Source organism: Urtica dioica, chromosome 1 (genome assembly GCF_054948205.1).
Source record: "Urtica dioica subsp. dioica isolate 48M chromosome 1, U.dioica_male_clone48M_v1_H2, whole genome shotgun sequence".
Taxonomy (NCBI): domain Eukaryota; kingdom Viridiplantae; phylum Streptophyta; class Magnoliopsida; order Rosales; family Urticaceae; genus Urtica; species Urtica dioica.
The window spans coordinates 12,038,553-12,063,804 of NC_142756.1; the positions used below are offsets into that span (position 1 = coordinate 12,038,553).

Consider the following 25,252-nt stretch of genomic DNA (forward strand, 5'->3'; position numbering starts at 1 on the left):
TCTGCTTTGTACTATTTGCGTAAACCTTGCTTGATACTAACCTGTGTAACCACGTTATTTGTAAGACTTCCAAACAATGTGATAGGGGTTTGGCCAATTTTCAGATGATACTGTGTCCTGTTCTATTCTGCAACTCCTATGATGCATTTTGAACATGAGATCATGTCATATAGTAGTAAAACAACGTACATAAATACGTCATTGTCCAATTCTTGAATAATATTTTCATTTAGAAAAATACATCAATTCATTTACATATACAAGGATGTTCTTTTGTATGTGTTGCAAATTTATTTTGAAAGTGTATCTTATGCTTAAATATTTCGAGCGGCAGTATTTTGATAAAAATACAAGGCAACTGGTATGAGGGAGTTCAAGGAGAGAGATGTTGAAAGCCGACCCTTAAGGACTCAAGAACAGCATTGACAAAGCGGTTATGAAAAAAGAAAAAGAAAAAAAGAAAAAGAAAAAAAGAACCCCGATGAGGCCGGTGATGAAGTGGTCACCTTGTACCTCCCTTAAGTGTCCTTTTTCTGTAATACGTACGTTTACTCTTTGTACAAGAGAAATGTACCTCGTCATTCTCCATTTGATTGTTCTCAAGTGTTTTGGTTTGAATGATCATTTAGTTCATATTAGCAGGTTTGACCTAGAAGTTGTATTAGGCCAGAGTGGACGACAAGACTGAATAAATTTCATTGGCTACAAAACAAGCAAGAACACAAGACCAATTATCTTGTGCAATGTATATATAAATTGTATTCTAATGTGTCAATAAAATGGCATGTATCAAAAGGTGAATATTTTTCATGTAGTAGCATTAATTTTATGGAAAGATCTCAATAAAGTAATGGTGATATCTTCATAAATCTATCACAATATAATCCCAACATTTAAGAAAACAATCCATAACATATAGTTATGTCGCCAAACATTTATGAAAATTGGAAAATTTTCATTAAATCTTAAAATACGTAGAAATACTAATTTAATCTCACAATATATATAATATATTTCATAAAATGTTGTCATGCAAAGTGTTTATGTATTCCTCTAATTGGAAGCCTCCTATAGATACTTAATTGGTCGAATGGAAATCACAAACATAAGTTTATGGTCTTTTTAAAGAAGATATTTTCATATTTCTCTGCTCTAAAACCATATCTGACATAAAGGTATTCAATAATTTCACAACAAAAATAGAAAAAAGAGTGACAATTTTTTAAATGAAATTTGGCGTTGAAATAGGGATTTGGCCGCAAGTAGGATTAGTTTTAATACTTTAGACCAAAATAAACTAAAGTATAATTTTGAACGCTTTTAGTAGTATGTCTAATGTGCAATGTCCATTTTATCTTTAATTTATTTTCATTACATTTTTTCCCTATTTCTCTCTCTTCTCTCATCTTCGATCCCACTGCTCGGCCTCCTCTTTTCTCTCTCTTTTTTTTTTTTTTTTTTTTTTTTTTCTTATAAATCCTTTTCTCTTTAAGATGTTTCATATGAAAATGAGTTTTTTTTTTCTTTTTTTTTAATTATAAGGTTGGATGAATTTTATTTATTTATTTTGTTTCTAACTCGTATCAATAGTATGTCTACAATTTTAGACATGTATGAAATTGTAGACATACATTTCTACAATTATCAATATTCATATTAGACATTTATACTCATATATGTCTACAATTATTGCCATATGCGTACATATCTACAATCACAAAAATTGTACACATATGTTTATAATTATCGAAATTATAAACATACATTTTACAATTATGAGAAGAAATTTATACTAAAGCTAAGAGACCAAATCTTCAAAGCTTTCTACCAAACTAACACGTCATCATATCGATAAGAACAAACACATTTAGACGCATACACACATTTAAGAATAAGCTCTTCTTGCATAGGCCCTAGACACGAATTACTTTAGATGACTCAAACACAACTATTTAAAAAAATTCAATCTCAATCTGACGGAATAAGGAAACAAACCACAGGTGACTTTTTCCTAAAACAACAAAAATAAAAATAAAAAGTCGGCCAATATAAGAAAAAAAATAACACCAATCACAACAAAATACTTCCTCAATCCAAATTTTTTCATGAAAGCTTTCATTGAAACCAGCATCATAAAAACGAAGTCCAAATCAACTGTTTTAAAAACTAATTATTGTTCGCAAACAAACACACACAATTTATTGATAAAAAAACAATTACACCAATAAAATTGGAAACAAAAACAAATACATTTCTAAGAGGAACAAGCCAAACTTATATACCAAGTCTCTAACAAAGTCTCCAAATTTCTTGCTCACCAGTAATTTTTAAATTGATCTATAAGCTAAAGTACAACTTCCTTTCCACATATCTTCCTTTTGACACACAAGATTCAAACCTTTTTTTGTAGGCATTCCACGAAGCTCTGGCTCCTCTGCTCGAATGCAACCGCCATTGTTGCGATATTTTTATAACTAGCACGCAAGTGGACGTATCGAACAAGTAATAGTATTACGTAAGTAACGGATATCGATCTCACAGAGACTAGTTACTATAACGACGTTAAACAACCTAAAGCAAATTGATTTCACAGATTTGTTGATGGATGCGATTATAAAACTAGCAAATGAATTAACGTAAAAATAAAAGAGAAACAAACACGAGATAACAAGCAAAGAAAACTACGGGGTTACGATTTCACCAGGTAACATAGCATCGGGGTTTCGGGAACGAACAATTACAACTATTCCTATGTAAGCTAATCTCATTCTCTCAATAGTATTCCCTAGCCTCTCTCGAGTGATCTAGCGAACCTATGCAATTGTCGGATTATTTATCCTCTCTGCCTCTAATCCTATTAAAACAACCACATGCACTAAACACGAGAATTCTAACGATTACACAATCGTCTAAGCCGTCAAGCAACCTAAAACAATGTGATGAGTGAAAAAGGGCACGAATTTTTACTCTCTCTCGAGTAGCTAAAAACTCCAATTAAACAATTCTAAAGGTGATCAAGCTAAAGAATGCATTAAGAACACTTCCACACAAGCAAACATATTCATGAAACAGTTAATAACTAATCAAACCCTAATGAAACCCCTAAGCTATATCTAACCCCGACTACATCGTAACCCCGCTAAAGACTTAGCCTCTAACGGCATTCATGACCATGATCAAAACAAGGAGAGTGATTAAAAGCAATAAAACTAGCATAGAATGACGAAGAGAGCTCATGATTATAATGAGAAAGGAATTCAAGAACACAATAGTAAATTAAGAGCAGAAAATAAATAGAAGGAAGAATAAAAACTATTAATGGAGTTCCGACTGATCGGATTTTGTCAATTTCGTTGATAAGCTTTCTCTCCGTTGCAAGAGCTCTCCAAAACAATAATAAAATAAAGTGTAACCTAAAAAATAGAGGTTGAGTTGTGTTTTATAGTGCTTTAGGTCGGAGTACAATTTTGGACTGATCTGGGCCTTAAAAAACGATCCAACGGCTAGGATTAAGTCAAAATTCGACTTTATTTTCGTCAGGATTCGTCGTCTCGCGGCGCGCCATCCATCCTCGCGGCGCGAAGCTTCCGTCTTCGTATCGTCGCGGCGCGAGATCACCGCGAGGCGCACCGCGAGAAGCTCCTGGAACTTTTTGTGCTCGTGAAAATTCGGGGGTCGCGGCGCGAGGTCTTATGGTCGCGGCGCGAGAATTCGTGATCGCTGAGGTCGCGCCGCGAGGTCTTGCGCATCAGCCTCCAAACCTTCATTTTCTTCATTTTGACTCCAAATTCGTTGCTTTTACTTCCGTTCCATCGATATGTGACCCGACAGCTACTTTTTATCTATGTTGACTTGAAATTCACTATAACCACACTAAAACCATCAAAAACACTTGAGAACGCGCTAAATCCAAGTCAAATGAGAGCGGATTCGTACGTAAAATACGCACTCATCAAATCGTGCATGGCGACGGGGACGGGCTCGTTATCGGCAGGGAGTCAGGATCTTCGCCATCGTCTTCGTCTAACTCTGCTCACCCAATCTTGGAGCAAGAACTGAGAGAACGAGAACATAAAAAATAGAAGGGAATGGATAGCAGTGGCCGAATCAATATAACCCACAATTCGCTTGTCTAGATTTCTAGCAGATAATTAGCTGAGAAATAATATATAATGAAAAAGCGAGTACCTTGGCATAGTTCTTTTGGCAGCTTCATTGATAACCTTTTGCACATTCTTCACTTCTCTTTCTATGCCTGCAACAAAAAACTCATTTCAAAACAACACCTATACCGTTCGAAACATAAAAAAATCGACCAAAATTGAACCAAAAGAACGAACTATGAACTTCGGTCTGAATTGCCTCGGATTAAGAACAAAGAAACTTCGGTCTGAATTGCCTCGGATTAAGAACAAAGAATGTCGCAACATCGAACGCCAAATCCGAGGCAATTCAACTGGCTAAAGACTAATATATCATACAATTGTGCTTAGAATCATAAAAAAATAATAGAGAACCCTAACATAGAAGAACGGAGAGAGAGAGAGGGAGAGAGAGAGAGAGAGAGAGAGAGAGAGAGAGAGAGAGAGAGAGAGAGAGAGAGAGAGATATCTATATATATATAAAACCCTTACTTTGGATTTTACGCGAAAATAGTTAAATAGATCTAATTACCTACGAATAACTAAATGAATTTTTTTTTGTTACGTCCTTCTGCAACACTTGATGTAGCTTTCTACTACCTGAGGAAAAAAGCAAGAGTGGTGAAGCATAAATACACAACTGTGGACACTCACTTTTGTCAGTTAGTCGAAAAATGTGCAAACAGCGAGATCAACTTGAAGACAATGATGATTACGACTGGACTGTGCGATATTCGTTGATTGAGTTGATCCTGGCTAAGAGACTCCAGAATAGAACATATAGGTTGTGGGTGGAAGCCGGGGCTATATATATTCCCGTCCATGTGCAAGACAGTCATTAGGTCCTTGTTGTGATTTCCATCGCTGGGAGGTCTGTCACATCTTACGATTCCTTAAGGTCCGTGAGATATGCTGTGATCAACCATATGACAGAGCTGATTCCAATCATACTATGTAAACGGGTTTGGGATGGTCTCTAAGAGCTGTGTTTATGAGTTACTTGAATTTAACTACTACTTTTGCGACCATTATGGTAGTGGGGATTGTGACATGTTCACCATCAAAGCTGCATAATTTCTTGTGCATTACTCGCCATTGACATTGTTGAAACAAGACGACATGAGAATGTATAGGCAGAAGCTGTGTATCGAACTCTACAAGCACGGGGCCATTAAAAATGCAAGTCCAAATATTCATTCCGACTCGGAGAATTATATTTAGTGTTTTTATTTTGGGACTAGTATTTGTAACTATGTAACTATATTGGGATAAATATGTGTTACTATGTACTATTTTGGGACAAATATGTGTTACGGTGTAACTAATTTAGTACGTGTAAATTATCAATAATTTTAGTTACTTACGTGTAACATATTCACTAGAATTAGTTACTAACGTGTTACTAATTCACTATAATTAGTTACTAACATGTAACTAATTCACTATAATTAGTTACGTACGTGTAACTGATTCTAGTGAATTAGTCACTAGCTAGTAACTAATTCTCTGGAATTATAACATGTCACTACTAAAATAGAAGGGCCTAATAGATCTTCCAGGCCCAAGAAGCCAAAAAAAACTCCAATCCCAAAAAAAATTCTTTAATATAGATTTATGAGTATAGACAACACACAAAACTGTCTCACGATTCACAATGGAAAGAAAGCTTCCAACGATCAAAGCGTCTCCGACAAAAAAAGCGACTCCAGAGATAATTATACAGAGGTCCGAAGCCTCTTCATGCGGCATTACAAGGAAAAGGCTCAAACAGCTCGAGGTTAAACTCACCGAAGTTGAATTCAACGAGTATTTGGAGAATAATACGGGTAGGGGGAATGGAGGTCCCATTTTGGTTGTTGCCTCCGTGCTAGAAGAATTGTTTGACGAGAACTGGGAGACTTATTTGAAAGCTAAGGGAGCTATTGTTGAAGTCCCGAAGACTGGAGAGAGAGTTTTTGTGCCAAACTTGGAAGCTGATGTCTAAAGCTTTCTCTCTAGCCCATATAACGATTCCAAAGCTTTATCTCTGGTCCTCCAAGCTTTTTTATAATCCATTTGCACTCCATAATCGAGTTCATATGAGATAGATATGGATTTTGAAGTTTGGATGAAAAAAAAATGTTTGAAAAAAAGTAGGAGAAAGAAAATGTCGAATTCAAAACCAAAAGAGAGATAAAGTCATGAATCTAGAATAAAAAAAACCCCTAAATTGATTTAAGGACACTTTTGGAATTTTAATTCATTACTCCAACTGCCACCTCATATATTTGACTATGTTTCCATAACTTTCTAAATGTTGGCTAAATCTCAAACGTTAAGATTAAGATGACTTAGTTAGTTACAAATTTCATTAATAAATTTTATTTATGATAATTTTTTTAATAAAAAATGAACTGTTTAAAATATCTAATAAATACTCTTAATTAAAATTATAATTTAATTATTAAATATCAAAAATAAATTCTAAGGAAAAATATACGGCATGTGTCTTGTCATAGTTTTTTTAGTCATTAAATTATTAAGTTAGAAATTAACTTAGGTTTACTTGTATACATTTGATCACTCATGTCACCAAGTCAACAAATATTTTATATGCCACATTGCCACGCAACACCAACGCCGTTAGAAAGTTTTGGTCCAACGGTAACCTTTTGTATCTTTTTTTTTTCCTAATCCCGTACAACTAGAAGATAATTTATCCCTAAGTTTAAACTTGTGTCAGAAAATTGTCATGGTTCCGATCTTTTCCAAATTATCGATGTAATAATTTTTTTTTAAAGGAATGTTAATAATAATTAAAAAGCTGTGTACTAATTTAATGATCATCATGACAAGTGATGCGATGTCCAGTGTTGACATAAGTATCCAAATCAACCGAGGGAAAAGCAAAAGGCCAAATCGGGTATTTCATGTCCCTACCTTGAAACAGCACAACGAGTCAAACTACTTAAATATTTCGGAACAAAGACAGAATAAATACGCATCAAACAACCAAACGAATTCCAACGGCTACTTTTTTCGTATGTTGTTCCAAGCTTTAAGTCTTCTCAGACATTCACTTTGCTGCCAAAACTAAAATCAAGGAAAGACCGAAAATTCCTTTCATGTTTTTTCCACAGAGCAAGACATTGAAGCGAAATCGAGGATGAGATTCGAAAGAGTTAAAGTTGTGGAGTATCTGGTACCATCGATGGCAAAGGAACTCCTCGGAAAGTTCCCGGACAATTCTGCCTTCGATTTTGATTACTCTCAGAGCTCGATCTGGTCTCCTCTAGTCACTCGGGCTTACAGTCCGGCCAACGATTCGGAGTTCGATCTGGATTTCCTCGAGCCAAAGAAACTCAATTTTCCCGGGAATGAAAGGTTCAGCCTCAAGAAAATCAGTTCCAACTTGAAGAAGAAGAAGATCAGAACCACATCTTGTTTCGCCTTAAACTTAAGTGCAATGAAGCTTAAGAACACGAAGACAAAGAAGAAGAAGAAGATGATTTCAGATCTCTCTCCGGGCTCTAGTTCCTTCAGAGGCACTTGTAATCCTGTGACTAAGACGGTGTGTTATGCTTCTTTTGTTTGATTTTTATTAATTGGGAATTGCGTTTTTTAAATACAATTTTAAATTACATTTCTGTGCAGGTTCTGAACAAGGTATTCAAAGCTGCTTCTAAGCATTTCAAGAAAAAGAAGAGAGATTCCACAGCACATGTTAGGCTTTCCAACTCCATTGCAAATGAAAAAATTTGGTAGTTTGCTCTTTATTCAGTCTAGTAGAGTTGTCTTTTATTTATTTATCTATTTATTATTATTATTATTATTTGGGATGTATGTCGAATTGAAACTCATACCAATTTCCATACATCCAATATGTAATATGGGATTTCTGTAATCCTGGCTTTTCAATTACTTTGAAGAAGAGAAAATTAAAAATAATAACAGATCTGAAATTGTTCCCCCAGTGCTGGTACTCTATGGCTAATCAGACCCACCAAGGTAGTGCATTCATTCTTTAAACATAATTCCAAGCAAGTGAAGTGAAAGTAATGTTTGAGGTCTAATATGAATATGATGCATAATTCTCATCATTTTGAAAGTCTTTACTTGATTGAATTGGAAAAATCAAATTACGTGGAATTGTTTAGTACCCTATGTTGTTACCAACATTCGACAGTGAGTCTGTTGGTTTAGGATATGAGCCAACCATGAATCATAGCCTCGAAAGTACTCGGCCCTGATGATCTTGGCCACAACTCCAAGCTGTGTATCTTTCCCCGGACCAAGTGCAATAAGTTTCGAGATATTTGAAAAATGAGCGACAGAATGGATGCAAACATTTTCGAAAGGACCACATCAGTGAAAAGGTAAAGTTAGCCCCTTGAACACAAGTCATCGCCGCCTAGTGAATCCAAGTTGCCAAAAATCCAATTTTCAGTAAGACCTCTTCAGGTCCCAACTGATACAAAATCGTAAGCTTTTTTTGTAACAACCCGATTTTTTTTTTTTTTTTTTTTTTTTAAGTCGTTATCCAATCATAAAAACTTGAAACTTATTTTCATACTTGTTAGTCATATTTTTTTTTTGAAAAACTAGAACTGAAACAAATATTTATTCTCAACTAAAAACTTTAACTCTAAAGTATTATAATATAAATAAGGGTCTTTTAGCTATATAGTCATTTGACTTATAGCGTTTTGTATAATAGCCAACATTTTGTTAATTTTCTGTAAATAACCATCTCAACTCATTCATGATACTCAAAAAGACAAAAAAAAACCCAAAATAGGAGGGATTTTTTTGGGTATTTTTGTCTTTTTGAGTGTCGTAAATAAGTTGAGATGACTATTTACAAAAAAATTTACAAAAGGTTGGCTATTTAGCAATTCTTAGACTTTCGGTGGTTTATTTGACTAATTTTTTGTATAAATAATTACAAAAATATTTCTTCATAACTAGAATAGTTATTTGTCTTTAAGAGGTTCTAAATATAAAGAAACATATTTAACACATTTATAATAATAACTTGGCAGCGGAAAATATTTTATTTAGCGTAGCGGTATCCATCCCCCACCCTTTACTCTTGTCGTCAGCACGATCTCAACTCAAAGACATTTACCTTGGACATGTCATACAATGCAAACGAAGAAAAACACATACAAACATGTGAACTAAAGCTCAGTGAAGCTCATGTAAAACTCACAAAAAAATTTTCTACATAATAATAAATAAACATTATAAAGTTTTATTAAGTCTTATTATCAATGTGATATATATCTTGTTACTTGATTCATGATTTGCGGGGACCTCTAGTCATCGTATCGTATCGTGCGCACTAAGGCTTATGGAAACAATGCGGCCAAACATTGATTCCGCCCTCTCTGAACATGTACGACTCACCTTATCGAGACATAAACGCCTACGAGGTGGGTCGCAAGAACCTACTCTGGCGTAGGCCGATACGTCACCTACTTAAAGTTTTCACTTGCATACTTATTAAATTATTTACATGGTAGAATTCATGAAATAAAAATAGGTCTAAAACTTGCTTGATAATTCTTAGAGGAAAGTGACAAAATTTAAACGTACTTTTCTACATCATAAATCATAATTCAAAAATATCATAAGATAACTTAAGAAGACATAGACATACATAAATAAACATACATAAAATCATAAATCATACAAAGTCATATAAATAAATAAAATTAATACATAATATTATTTTGAACTAATTCGCATTGTAGTGAGATGAACTCACCTCTCGGTTTCAAGATACTTAGCACTCGAGCTAGGAATCGGACTCTTTCTCGAACCTATAGGAAATCAACTTATGAGCTTCTATAATCTATCCTTATAAATCCAAACTTAAGGGATAAAAAAAACTATAAGAATATTAAAGCTCTAAGAAAGATCAAAGGCTCGGGAAAACATGATGCATATCGAAAATTACTTTCAGAATGACCTATAGTCACACTTTCAGAATGACCTATAGTCACACTTTTGTTAATTACAGATAGCTCGAGACTCGGAATTCAGTGATTGTTTTTGCAAAATAACAATAACATATGTACCTTTACAATGACATATTAAATTTAATTTTACAATATGTAAAACGTTCCCAGAATTATTTTGAAGTTCATTAAACAATCTGTCCGGATGAGAAAATAGTTTCGGCACACAACCTTGAAAGTACTCGTTAGAACTCTTTAAAACTTCTTTTCTGAATTTCTTTTTGGAACATTTAAAAGACATATAGATATATTACAAAAAATATTTTTAAATTAAAACTATTACAACAACCTATTTAAAGATATCTCAATAGCATGACATCACTTCTCGGGTCCTAAGGAAATCTCCCGAGCAGTGTACATTAGAGGATTTTTATGAACAAAATAAAGCACATAAATACCTATAAAACATAATATAAAAGAAGACATATGTAGCTTCGTTTTGGTATATTCCATTAACAATTTGAGTATTTAGAAGTGATAAAAACTAATTACCAAAGTAACATAAAACAAAATGCAGATTTGAAGAAAAAAAACATTTCATGCATGCATTGTAAGGTGTCAGTTTTTAGAGTTGGATAGGAACATGGAAATAAAACTAGAACAAGAACATACTAAGGAACTATAATCATAAAGAATTAAAAGGGGAAATTGCTAACCTCTTGGACTTGAAGAAAGGGCAAGAACTATACTTCATTTTGATCTCTAGAAGGAATTCTAATGAACTCTATATTTTTTTAATTGTTTCTCTTCACTCTAACTCACTTTTTTTTTTTTTTTGAGGGGACTCTAACTCACTTTCTTCTCTCTAGACTTTAGAAATTTTGTGATGAAGCTAAATGGCTTGGAGAAACCGTGCATGTCTACCTCTCTCACTCTTCTATTTTTATAATTTTATTTCCTTATTGAAACACACCCAAAACCTTACACATCCATACACTAAAATTATATTCTATTCTAAAACTATATGGTAGTGCATGTGATAAGTTTGCTTTTATCAAGCCATTGGAGATGGCAAAACTATGACACACCCAAAGAGCTATCATACACAAAGCAACTTTCAAGACAAAAATATTTGTCTTACTAGGACAAACTTACATGGATAGACCAAGAGGAAACAAGTCAAAGTTTGGCTTTTCATGCCACAAAGTTATTTGAAAAGTGTCCCATTGCTAGAAGTTGTAAATGTGTGACAATATAAAAATGTGTCACATTCTTGATTAAAATCAATAATAAATAATCGAAAAGCAATTAAATGGAATTGATTCATGAAACATGAAATTAAATATCTCATGACATGAGGTGTTACTAAAAATTAAATCTTGATTTTTTTGATCTTGAGTCAATTTTCTTAAAATAGAAGGTTTTTGAATTGAAACGAGACTTTCCTAGAATAAAAATAAATTCCGAGAGTTTCTAACAAGAATTTTGAGTATGATGGACTTCAAAAATTTTCATTGATATATGAAAATTTCAAATACAACATGTAATTAATTAAAGCCGGAATCATAATAAGGGACTTTTTATCATTACACAACCTTTCCTGGAGGAATAGAGTCTGGACTAACTAGAATATTGTCTCTTGATATATTCTTGGATACATTTTCTTTAACCAAAGTCTTTATGCATCATCTTGAAGGCTTCGTGGACCGTGCTAATCACATATGTCGCCTCAAGAAGGGTTGTATAGCCTGAAACAAGTCACATGAAAGGGCCTTGTTTGATGGGCTAGCTATCGCCTGATTTCATCAATTGGGCTTTCGAAGTTTGAAGTCGATCTAGTTATTTACATATATTTTGCTTTATGTGTACCATTCCTTTTTTGAAGAATTTTTTGCGACCAGTCGATCTCTTAGCTTCTCTTAAGATTCTAACAAAAAATTTATTTTATTAAGAAAATAATTCATCAAGCCGACGTAAATTAAATTAACTAAAATAAAACTGTCTATTTTTTGAAGAGAATGGTGGACTATTAGACTGCTTGTTCAAGTGTCCATTCTTTTTTATATGTTTGTAATTTTTATTTTTATTTTACGGTTTCTGTGGGAGTGAATATCTCTCCCTTCCACCAGGCGAATTGGACCGACTGGGCCCAAGACAAGTTCGGCCCAGAGGGAACAAGTAATCAGTAGTTCGGCCCAAAGCCCAGTTCGGCCTAATAAACCTAGGCGCAGGCGAGATCGGCCCATGACAATATTTCAAAGAATCTCAACTCGACCCGGGCCCATAGATGTTCCTAGATGGTCCCGCCAAGTAGTTTGAACGACGAATCACCTAAGAAACGGTCAAATCGCCTAATGGTGGGGATGTACGCGAGATTAAAGGATGGAAGACCAGTTTTGCTCATACACGTGTATCGATCTGAAGAAGCAGGGGAATCAGCGAGCTGGCTATAAAAGCTCGCTCCATTTTCATTTTTTAGGCCCGAATTTTTCTAGAGAGATTACGCCATATTCTTCTTTACTCATTTAGAGTTTTTATTGCTTATTCTAAACAATTTCCTGTTCCTGTAAAGTTTGCGTTCTTTAATCAATAAAAGGAATTTCCTTTCGTTCTTTCTATATTCTAATTCGTATTATCTATTAATTTCTTTCGGATTTCGATTCAATCTTCATAATCGGATTCTGAGACCCTTGACTTATATAAATAAATATACGAGAAAATTCGAATAAATCTAGTATAGATTGTTGGGACGAGAAATCGGCTCAACAATTTGGCGCCGTCTGTGGGAAACTTATCTGAAACCTAACGCCGAAGAACACAGATCGGATCTGAAAGAATGTTTTCTAACAGCGAGCACGAAATCCCGGTTTCTGGAGCCGATCCGGAGACACGGGCTCTTCTGCTGAAACTCGTTGAAACCACTGCCGAATTCCAGAGATCAACCCGATCCCAGCTCGATAGCTTGACAGCTGCGCAATCTTCACTTCAAGAGCAGCTCGACGCTGAGCGAGCTATTCTGCTGAGTTCGACCGGTCCACCTACCGTAAACGGACGAAGGTTCGCCCCACCCGGGAGGCGGCTAAGCTTCTCCGGGGTCCACATGTCACCCGACACGGCCGGCCCTAGCAATACGGCCGAAATTGGGCAGTTTGATGGACAGTTCGAGGCTAGCGTTTGGCGAGCTCGACCGACTCAGGTCGACCTATCGCCCCCGCCTCCGGGAGGCCCTCATCCTGGATATGTTCCTCAAGTCATCATCCTCCCCCGCGAGGAAGGAGTTCCTGAGGAACCGAACTATTTTGAGCCGATAGTTCGCCCAAATGAAAGAAACCCTCAGAGAGGAGAAATCCGAACTGAGGGAGAACAGTTCGCCGTAGAAATCCTGAGGGATGATCACCCCGCGTTCAATGCCTTCCGTCAGATGGTGGATGAGAAGTTCCGGGCTGTAGACTCCCGAATGCACTATGCCACGAGCTCGGCTCCCGAGATCGATCGGCTGGTGGCAGATACTGGTCGAACCCCTTTTGCTCCATGTATCACCCAAGTCAGAGTTGGGGACACCGGAAAGATCAGGCTCCCCAAGTACTCTGGTACTTCCAACCCGAAAACATATGTAACGGCCTTTCGCATCGCGATGGGGCGAGCATGTCTGCGAGATAACGAGCGAGACACAAGGTTTTGCTAGTTATTCGCCGAAAACCTGTCAGGAAGCGCCTTAGATTGGTTTTCGCATCTCGAAGAAGGGTCGATAAGTTCTTTTCAACAGCTGTCGGCCGCGTTCATCAAACACTACTCAATGCTAGTAGAAGATGAGGCGACCATGGCGAACCTATGGAATACCCAACAAGCCCGAGACAAAACTCTGAAAAGCTTCATGACAAGGTTTAAGACTGTCATGCCAAAAATGTTGTCAATGGTGCCCACAAGAAGAGTTGTAGTCTTTATTTTGTACATTTGATGTAATAAAGTCTCATGAAGACTTTTGCTTGTAATTGCCTATCTATTCATTAATAAAGTTGAAACGTTCATTCATTTTTTCTTTGTTTGAAGCTTTATGATAAAACCTTAGTCTTTTAGTCCATAAACAAACTTAACAACTTATGAAGAGACAAATGTAGATTTGCATGAACAAACTCTTCGTAGTTTGCTTAAAACGATATATTCGCAATCTTAGGGTCAAAGAACTATTGACCTCAGTATGATTGTTAGAAGAATCTATGATGTCTGGTTATGAGGCATTGAGAGTTGGGGACTCTATAGTTCTTCTAGGTATCTTCCGAAGGTACTGAATTGACCAGTGCACTTCTAGAGACAAGATAAGAACAAACCATTTAACCTCTTATGTCTCGAAGTCACTATGTATGAATTGCATCATGCTTACGTTAATCCTGAAATGAGACATGCCATTTCACACCTTAGTATTCTCATTTGAGAAAGTCAAAGTTCGGACTCACTATGTGATTCCGAACAAGGCCTATTGGTGAAGTACTAAGTTGTGAGTCTGTCATGATAACTTTGTGAAGTTCTCATAGATATGGAATTCATGTACAAGATTGCTGAAATGCAATGTATGTCACCTCATGCTTTGTTCCTTGGAGTGTGAATAAATGAACTGGCCAGTGTCCAAATTGAGTTCTGACTCTTTTGGATGAAACAATGTGACTTGTTAGCTCCTCGTCAATACATTGTTTCTAACTTATCCACAAGCGACAAAGGAGTTGAGGAAATAACAGCTAGAAGGGTAAAATGGTAATTTAGTAAATCCCGACTAGCTGATGACATTCATGAAGGGTAAACATGGATAATATTCAGTGGATCCGCTCATCATAATTAGGTCGAATTCTTGAGTAGAAAACAAATTCATTTGAACCGAGAGATTTTCAGTGTCAGCTCTTTAGTGGAGTCAGTTGGCATTAAGCTAAACTCGGAAAAAGGTTTGTGAACTTTTGAGTCCAAGTGTTTAGCTCAAGCTTTGTTCATTTGGGTCCATGAGGTCACTGTCACGAATCACATCGATAGGAATAGTTAAACTGGAAGCTAAGTCAAAACAAGAACGAAAATAGTCAAAAGGGTATTTTTGTCTTTTGAGACAAAGGATGAAATGAATGTCACAAAATTTTTTGACAAGTTCATTTGATGACTTAATGTCACTCGGCCATGACTTGATCATTGAGCCTTGTGAATTAATTTCATTTCATAAGAATTTTATTGAAAATTCTAAATGGGCCTTTTCTTATGTTGTCATGAACAAGTGAAGAAAATTCTAGAAGCCTTTTCTAGAAGATTATGGGCGCCTACCCTATAGAGAAATAGGAGAGTTTATTCTGTGCATAAATGTATTTAGATACTTGCCAAAAGAAAAAGAGGAAACAAATTTCCCACACATGCATGGGGAATTTCGGCCAAGTGAGAAAAGGGCAAGCCAAGAACAAAAAAGGAAACAAATCCAAGCCTCTAGGAGGCAGCCTTGGGCGCCCAAGATGGAATGGGAAATAAAGGATTTTTGCTCATGAATATGTGATATTCTATAGAAGAGGAAACTACCTTATTGAAGGTAAAACCTCTCCTATAAATAGGAGCCCCATTCCTCATATTTCATTGAATCCAAGTTTAAGAGATTTGAGAGACTCTCTCTCTAGAACTTTGGCCGAAAATCCTCTCTCTCTCTCTCTAGTTTATTTTCGATTTTTTCTTGTCTTGGCACCTAGGTCCTCACTCGACCTAGTGTTTAGCTCTGCGACTTCGAGACTCGTTCTTAAGTCGTAGCGTTTAAAAGTGCCCACTCACTGATTCCTTCTTTTCTAGTGATTTAGTGATAGAAACTTTCGTGGTTGCTCGAGGTGCCGAGGAAAGAAAGAGAGACGTGCTGCGAGGGGAGACGAGCGTTGCGAACTTTTCAAAAGCTTCTTCAAAGTTCAAGCTTCAAGAAAGGTTAGTAAACTCTTAGCTCATATTGATTTTTAATTACATGTACTTGCTTCTTTGTCTAGGTTAGTAAAAACTGTTTTTGCTTGAAAAGAAATTTTTTAAAATTCCGCCGCTTCCCGAAGCGTTTAATCTTTTTCTTAAATCCTAGATCAATTCCAACAAATGGTATCAGAGCTATGGTCAAAGATTAGCATGTACATGTTTTTTAAAATTATGAGCTTGAAAATCGTTTTCGAAAGTTTACTAATTTTGTGACAAGTTAGAATTGTAATCTTAGATTTTTTTTAATTTATTGCTCTTGTCTTTAAATTAAAAAGCATGTTGATTTTCTATGAGTTTGGGATGTTTTTAAAACACATTAGAATCAGTTCTAAAAGTTTTTAATTTTTTATATTGAAAAACGTGTTTTAAAGGTTTGAGAAATTTCGAGTAAAATTTTGTGACTAGTTTTGATATCTTGCTAGTTTCTTATTTTTACTTGAATCGTTTTATGCATGTTGTTATTTATTTTATTCTATGTTATTACCCTGCTAATAAAACACGAATAAAACCTTTAAACGACATCTTAAAACGTTCCGTTACACTCGATTCTTTTTCGCACCTAAAAAGGACCAAGCTTTAATTTATTTCTTTTTCTTCGAGCTGGAGTAAACCCGCATTAAAAGTGGCATAACTCTCTTCTCAGAAATTAAAATTTAATGATTCTTGAATCAAATTAAAGCTCTGTCTGTCCTCTGTCCAATGCCACCGGTTTCGGCTCAAAAGGACATCGGAGCCGCCAGATATGGCGATTTTACTCCGAGGTGCGCGGCTGTCTGAAACTCCAGTTTTTTTAGAAATCCGGATTTTCAAACCCCACTACCATGAGTTATAGAACTCTAATGAGAAAATTTTCTTGAGCAAAAATGTTTTTCATATGATTATAAACATGATGTGTAAGATTAAAATGTTTTGATTTTTGAAAGTTTAATTGAAATTGAATTTTTGCAAAACTAGTTTGATTTTTGAAAAACCGTTTTCACTTTCAAACTTGAAAATATTTTGTCATCCAAATCAAATAAATTGTCAAAATGTTTTCAAAACTATATCTATATCACATATGTTCACAATCTATATGCTCTTGAAAATTTGAGTGGGAGGTCTCCTTGTATACAAGCCGAAAAATAAAAAGATGTGTAATCTCAAACTTTCAAGTGTTCGAGTGAGTTGAAGTTCACACTTCCCTCACGCACTTTCCCGAAATAGAAAATAGGAAAAGATCGAGTATGTACCTTGTGCCTTTATGCACTAATACTGCTCTGAACATGTCGTCTAGGATTCTCTTCTAGTTGTCCGCTCTGTCACTCTCTAACTAGGAAATCTGTTTCCGAAATTATAAGAGTCGATGAACCAACTCCAAAAACTAAGTGGGAGGGTTATATTCGTTGTTTGTAACCCACGATCCCCAACACTAATGAAAGATGCAATAACGTGGGACTAAGAGCCGCTCTTGCGACCCTCACTTAAATGTGAGTACTCCAAGGCGTTATTGCCTCGATCATTGCTCAATGAGCTACGTCCGAGAGTGATGCAATGATGACAAGGCCTCCCCTTGGGGGATTGTTTTTCAAAGCTGATCTTTTGGACTAAGTGGTTGGTTACACACTTAGGCTCAATCCCTAGTAATCCTCCCTTGAGGCTCTGCGAAAGGATATGAGTGATCAAACCAATTTACAAGGTGGCTAGTCAAAGCTGATGTATTGACATCTTGGCTTAGCATTAATGATGTGTCATTTACTTATAAAAGGAGATTTTTTGCGGCCTTCTCTTGCGGGAGTAAATTATCGTTTGGTTTATAACACCTTTGGATTTTATAAAAGTCTTAATAAAACTTAAATCCTAAACCAAAGACTAATCATAAATTTGTTTCAACTTATATAGGCAATATGTCTCTCAACCATCTCTCAATCTTTCTTTCCTCGATCAAACTCGAAAACGAAAACTATGTAGATTCGAAACGTAACCTCGACATAATACCTACCGTTAACAAGCACAAATGGGTGCTCACCACCCCGTATCCTCCTCTGACGAATGATGATTCAAGTCAAGAGGACAATGACGCCTTAGCGGCCTGGCTTCGATCCGATGAGATTGTGAGGTGCTATATCTTGGCATCTATGAACAATATGCTGAAAGAGCAACATCGTGACTTCGAGACTGCCGCTGACATGTTCTACAATCTCCTTGAGATGTTTGGAGGGCAAAGGCGTCAAACAAGGCTACAAGCAGTCCGACAGTTTATGAACTGTCATATGCAGGCTAGGACTCCTGTTGGAGACTTCATGATACTGATCATTAGTTTTCTGAATAAAATGGAAATCCTAGGATCTGAGATTGATGGGAAGAAAATCATAGATATGATCTTAGAAACTCTCCCCGCATCTCTTGATACCTCCAAGATGAACTACTCCATAAACAAGCTAGAGTACACTGTTACCAAGCTTATGAAGGAACTTCACACTGCTGTAGGTCTCACTAAGAGAAAGAGGAATCAAGGAGAGGCACATGCTACTAAGCAAAAAGCCTCCGCCTCTGGAACTAAGAAGAGACCTCACAAAGCCGATAAAAAGAACTGTCCTGCCTATCTCAAAGCAAAGGAACATAGTATTGTACTAGTTACCGAAGCATGCTTAGTAGCTGATAATGTATCAATGTGGATTCTTGACTCCGCTGCTACTAACCATATTTGTTGTTCCTTGAATGGTTTCAAGAAAACCAAAAGCTTAGAGGAAGACGAGTTCTGTTTCAAATGGGGTGATGGGAGCCTGGTGTCCGCGAAGGCTGTGGGATCCGTGACGCTGTCTTTTGAAGACCGCACTTTAAACTTGAATAATGTTTATTTTGTTCCTACCTTTAGGAAGAACTTAATATCCGTTGCTCGTCTTCTTGAGCAAGATTATTGTTTAAAGTTCATTAAGAATGGAATTCGTATTTCGTTTCCTGATAATTCTTTTGTCACTGATGCATGTATGAAGAATGCTCTTTTCTACATCTATCCCACTCAACCTTCTCTTTTAGACACCGAAATAGATAACGATCTAATTAGGGAGCCAAAGAGGATCAAACTTTCTGAATCCTCCGATCTAACAAAATCAACACACCTATGGCACTTAAGACTTGGTCATATCAGTCTAGATAGGATTAAGAGACTTGTGAGGGACGGTCCACTCCAAGCCTCTGCAATAGGTTCACTACCTACTTGTGAATCCTGCATAGAAGGAAAAATGACTAAGCGACCTTTCTCCGGTAAGGGTCGAAGAGCCACTGAGTTGCTGGAACTAATACATTCTGATGTATGTGGTCCGCTCAGCCAACAGACACGTGGAGGATACGAATACTTCGTTACCTTCACTGATGATTACTCAAGATATGGGTCTATTTGCTTAAACACAAATCCGAGACCTTTAACGTATTTAAGGTCTTTAGGGCTTTAGTGGAAAAGCAAACTGGCAAAGTGATCAAAACCCTTCGATCTGATCGAGGTGGTGAGTATATGTCTGGAGAGTTCGATGACTTTCTTAAAGAAGAAGGTATCGCTTCTCAGCTTACCGCACCTGGCACACCTCAACAGAACGGAGTGTCAGAGAGAAGAAACCGAACTCTTATGGAGATGGTTAGATCAATGATGAGTAACTCATCACTCCCGCTTTCCTTTTGGGGATATGCCCTTGAAACAGCCGACTATATTCTGAACCAAGTTCCGTCCAAAACGGTTCCTGGTACTCCTTATGAACGATGGACTGGCCGTAAAGTGAATCTTGGCCGCATCCGAATTTGGGGTTGCCCTGCACACGTGCTGAGGCAAAAGACTAGCAAGTTGGCTAGTAGGTCAGAATTGTGCCTGTTTGTGGTATATCCAAAGGAAACCAAAGGTTTTACTTTCTATAGTCCCGAGGACGATAAGACTTTCGTTAGCACGAATGCTCGTTTCCTCGAGGAGGACTTTATGAAAGATGCAAAACCTAGAAGCAAAATTGTGCTTGAAGAAAAGTTGGGTGAGGAAGCTTCTACCTCATCTGTAAGAACTGTTCTTACCCCAACTGAAACACAACCTAACTCATCAGAATCTCGTCAAGTAGTACTTAGACGTAGTGGGAGGGCTACTCAAAAGCCTGACAGGTACATGTCTTATGGAGACTCTCTTGTAGCCGTCTCCGACATGGATGATCCTGTTTCCTATAGCCAAGCGATGGCTTGTTCTGAATCAAACCTTTGGCTTGACGCCATGAAAGTTGAAATGCACTCGATGTATGTCAACAAAGTGTGGAAACTTGTAGACCTTCCTGAAGGGATTAAACCCGTAGGGTGTAAGTGGATATACAAGAAGAAAAGGGGTCCTGATGGGAACGTTGAGACGTTCAAAGCACGACTTGTGGCGAAGGGTTATACCCAACAAGAAGGGATTGACTATGAAGAAACCTTCTCGCCAGTCGCGATGCTTAAATCCATCCGCATACTCCTATCCATAGCTGCAGCTCTCGACTATGAGATCTGGCAAATGGATGTCAAGACAGCCTTTCTGAATGGCAATCTTGACGAGCGCATTTACATGGCTCAACCAGACGGTTTCGTGGATAAAGGTCAAGAGACCAAGGTTTGTGAGTTGCTTAAATCCATTTATGGACTAAAGCAAGCATCTAGGTCATGGAATATTAGATTCGATGAAACTGTAAAGAGCTTTGGCTTTGAACAGTCAATAGATGAGCCTTGTGTTTACAAGTTAATACACGAAGGCAAAGTTGTGTTTCTGGTACTATATGTCGATGATATACTACTCATTGGTAATGACGTGGGTAAGTTATATGAGGTTAAGGTCTGGCTAGCAAAGCAATTCGATATGAAGGATCTAGGAGAAGCCGCGCACATTCTGGGGATCCAAATCTTTCGAGATAGGAAAAACCGGACCCTGTCGCTCTCTCAAGCATCTTATATTGATAAGGTGATGGATCGCTTCTAGATGCAAGACTGCAAGAGGGGTCAAACACCCTTTAGGCATGGAGTTTCACTCTCTAAGGACCAGTCTCCCAAGACTGCACAAGAGATTGAAGACATGAGGAAGATTCCTTACGCCTCTGCCGTAGGAAGCCTCATGTATGCTATGCTTTGCACTAGACCTGATATATGTTTCGCCGTTGGCGTAGTTAGCCGTTTCCAATCCAACCCTGGACCCGAGCACTGGATTGCTGTTAAGCATGTTCTTAAGTATCTTCGAAGAACTAGGAACTTGATGCTTACATACTCAGGTACTGACCTGACTATGACGGGATATACCGACTCCGATTTTCAAGCGGATAAGGATTCCGGGAAATCCACTTCGGGATCTGTGTTCATCCTTAATGGTGGAGCTGTTGTGTGGAGAAGTATTAAGCAATCTTGCATTGCTGACTCCACAATGGAAGCAGAATATATGGCTGCTTGTGAAGCATCCAAAGAGGCTGTATGGCTTAGAAAATTCCTTAAGTATTTGGAAATTGTTCCAAACGTCGACGAGCCCATGACCCTTTATTGTGATAATAGTGGGGCTGTCGCTAACTCAAAGGAACCTAGAAGCCATAAGCGCTCTAAGCATATTGAGAGGAAATACTATTTGATTCGAGAGATCGTGCAGCGCGGAGACGTGGAAGTGAAGAAGATCTCAACGGTGGACAACCTCGCAGATCCATTCACCAAGGCCCTAGCGAACAAGGTCTTCGACCAACATCGTGAGGGATTAGGCATGAAGGACTACACACACCTTCTTTGAGTCAAGTGGGAGTTTGTTGTCAATGGTGCCCACAAGAAGAGTTGTAGTCTTTATTTTGTACATTTGATGTAATAAAGTCTCATGAAGACTCTTGCTTGTAATTGCCTATCTATTCATTAATAAAGTTGAAACGTTCATTCATTCTTTCTTTGTTTGAAGCTTTATGATAAAACCTTAGTCTTTTAGTCCATAAACAAACTTAACAACTTACGAAGAGACAAATGTAGATTTGCATGAACAAACTCTTCGTAGTTTGCTTAAAACGATATATTCGCAATCTTAGGGTCAAAGAACTATTGACCTCAGTATGATTGTTAGAAGAATCTATGATGTCTGGTTATGAGGCATTGAGAGTTGGGGACTCTATAGTTCTTCTAGGTATCTTCCGAAGGTACTGAATTGACCAGTGCACTTCTAGAGACAAGATAAGAACAAACCATTTAACCTCTTATGTCTCGAAGTCACTATGTATGAATTGCATCATGCTTACGTTAATCCTGAAATGAGACATGCCATTTCACACCTTAGTATTCTCATTTGAGAAAGTCAAAGTTCGGACTCACTATGTGATTCCGAACAAGGCCTATTGGTGAAGTACTAAGTTGTGAGTCTGTCATGAGTAACTTTGTGAAGTTCTCATAGATATGGAATTCACGTACAAGATTGCTGAAATGCAATGTATGTCACCTCATGCTTTGTTCCTTGGAGTGTGAATAAATGAACTGGCCAGTGTCCAAATTGAGTTCTGACTCTTTTGGATGAAACAATGTGACTTGTTAGCTCCTCGTCAATACATTGTTTCTAACTTATCCACAAGCGACAAAGGAGTTGAGGAAATAACAGCTAGAAGGGTAAAATGGTAATTTAGTAAATCCCGACTAGCTGATGACATTCATGAAGGGTAAACATGGATAATATTCAGTGGATCCGCTCATCATAATTAGGTCGAATTCTTGAGTAGAAAACAAATTCATTTGAACCGAGAGATTTTCAGTGTCAACTCTTTAGTGTAGTCAGTTGGCATTAAGCTAAACTTGGAAAAAGGTTTGTGAACTTTTGAGTCCAAGTGTTTAGCTCAAGCTTTGTTCATTTGGGTCCATGAGGTCACTGTCACGAATCACATCGATAGGAATGTTGGAATCGATCTAGGGTTTGAGAAAATAATTAATGCTTCGGTAAGCGGCGGAATTTTAAAAATTTTCTTTTACAAGTAAAACAGTTTTTACTAACCTAGACAAGTGCAAGTACATGTAATTAAAAACCAATATGAGCTAGAAGTTTAGTAACCTTTCTTGAAGCTTGAACTTTGAAGAAGCTTGTGGAAAGTTTGCAACGCTCGTCTCCCCTCGCAGCACGTCTCTCTTTCTTTCCTCGGCACCTCGAGCAACCACGAAAGTTTCTATCACTAAATCACTCGAAAAGAAGGAATCAGTGAGTGGGCACTTTTAAACACTACGACTTAAGAACGAGTCTCGAAGTCGCAGAGCTAAACACTAGGTCGAGTGAGGACCTAGGTGCCAAGACAAGAAAAATAAAAAATAAACTTAGAGAGAGAGAGAAGAGGGGCGGCAACCACAAGTTCTAGAGAGAGAAGCTCTCAATCTCTAACTTATGTGGAATGAATGGAATGAAGGGAATGAGGCCTCTATTTATAGGGGAGGTTTTACCTTCAATAAGGTAGTTTCCTCTTTCATTGAATATCACATATTCATGAGCAAATATTGCTCTCCTTCCCTTAGAGTCACTCGGCCAAATAGGCTTCTAGAAGCCCTTGGATTTGTTTCCTTTTTTGTTCCATTCCTTGCTTGTTTCTTGTGTTGGGCGCCTACCTCTTATTTCCCTTAGAGGAAATTTGTTTCCTCTTTTTCTTTTGGCAAGTATCTTCATACATTTATGCACAAAATATTCTCTCTTGTCTCTTGGGTATTTGGGCGCCTATAGTGATGCTAGAAAGGCCTTCTAGAAGCTTTTCCACTTGTTCATGACAACATGAAAAAGGCCCATTAAGAATTTTCAATAAAATTCTTATGAAATGAAATTAATTCACAAGGCCCAATAAACAAGTTATGGCCGAGTGACATTAAGTCATCAAATGAACTTGTCAAAAAATTTATTGACATTCATTTCATCCTTTGTCTCAAAAGACAAAAATACCCTTTCGACAATTTTCGTTCTTGTTTTGACTTAGCTTCCAGTTTAACTATTCATATCGATGTGATTCGTGACAGTGACCTCATGGACCCAAATGAACAAAGCTTGAGCTAAACACTTGGACTCAAAAGTTCACAAACCTTTTCCAAGTTTAGCTTAATGCCAACTGACTCCACTAAAGAGTTGACACTGAAAATCTCTCGGTTCAAATGAATTTATTTTCTACTCAAGAATTCGACCTAATTATGATGAGCGGATCCACTGAATATTATCTATGTTTACCCTTCATGAATGTCATCAGCTAGTCGGGATTTACTAAATTACCATTTTACCCTTCTAGCTGTTATTTCCTCAACTCCTTTGTCGCTTGTGAATAAGTTAGAAACAATGTATTGACGAGGAGCTAACAAGTCACATTGTTTCATCCAAAAGAGTCAGGACTCAATTTGGACACTGGCCAGTTCATTTATTCACACTCCAAGGAACAAAGCATGAGGTGACATACATTGCATTTCAGCAATCTTGTACATGAATTCCATATCTATGAGAACTTCACAAAGTTACTCATGACAGACTCACAACTTAGTACTTCACCAATAGGCCTTTTTCGGAATCACATAGTGAGTCCGAACTTTGACTTTCTCAAATGAGAATACTAAGGTGTGAAATGGCATGTCTCATTTCAGGATTAAGGTAAGCATGATGCAATTCATACATAGTGACTTCGAGACATAAGAGGTTAAATGGTTTGTTCTTATATTGTCTCTAGAAGTGCACTGGTCAATTCAGTACCTTCGGAAGATACCTAGAAAACTATAGAGTCCCCAACTCTCAATGCCTCATAACCAGACATCATAGATTCTTCTAACAATCATACTGAGGTCAATAGTCCTTTGACCCTAAGATTGCGAATATATCGTTTTAAGCAAACTACGAAGAGTTTGTTCATGCAAAAATACATTTGTCTCTTCGTAAGTTGTTAAGTTTGTTTATGGACTAAAAGACTAAGGTTTTATCATAAAGCTTCAAACAAAGAAGATTGAATGAACGTTTCAACTTTTTATTAATGAATAAGCAATTACAAGCAAGAGTCTTCGTAAGACTATATGACATCAAATGTACATAAATAGATACTACTACTCTTCTTCTGGGCACCATTGACAACAAGGAATAGTTAAACTGGAAGCTAAGTCAAAACAAGAACGAAAATAGTCAAAATGGTATTTTTGTCTTTTGAGACAAAGGATGAAATGAATGTCAATAAATTTTTTGACAAGTTCATTTGATGACTTAATGTCACTCGGCCA

At 37.0% G+C, this 25,252-nt stretch overlaps 1 protein-coding gene across 1 annotated transcript; it reads left to right on the top strand.

The window, feature by feature from the left end:
- The first annotated feature begins 7,140 nt into the window (after positions 1 to 7,140).
- On the top strand, positions 7,141 to 8,100 carry LOC149407252 (uncharacterized). The gene is made up of 2 exons (XM_089626293.1): positions 7,141 to 7,692; positions 7,776 to 8,100. The coding sequence occupies exons 1-2, from the start codon at positions 7,288 to 7,290 to the stop codon at positions 7,884 to 7,886; spliced, it is 516 nt and encodes a 171-aa protein (XP_089482419.1). The 5' UTR covers positions 7,141 to 7,287; the 3' UTR covers positions 7,887 to 8,100.
- The last annotated feature ends 17,152 nt before the right edge of the window (positions 8,101 to 25,252 follow it).

What these genes read in the sequence shown, in the direction of transcription:
- LOC149407252 (XM_089626293.1), top strand. Translation starts at nt 7,288, where the DNA reads ATGAGATTCGAAAGAGTTAAAGTTGTGGAGTATCTGGTACCATCGATG. An exon ending in GTAATCCTGTGACTAAGACG is followed by an intron (nt 7,693 to 7,775) that starts GTGTGTTATGCT and finishes ATTTCTGTGCAG; the next exon opens with GTTCTGAACAAGGTATTCAA.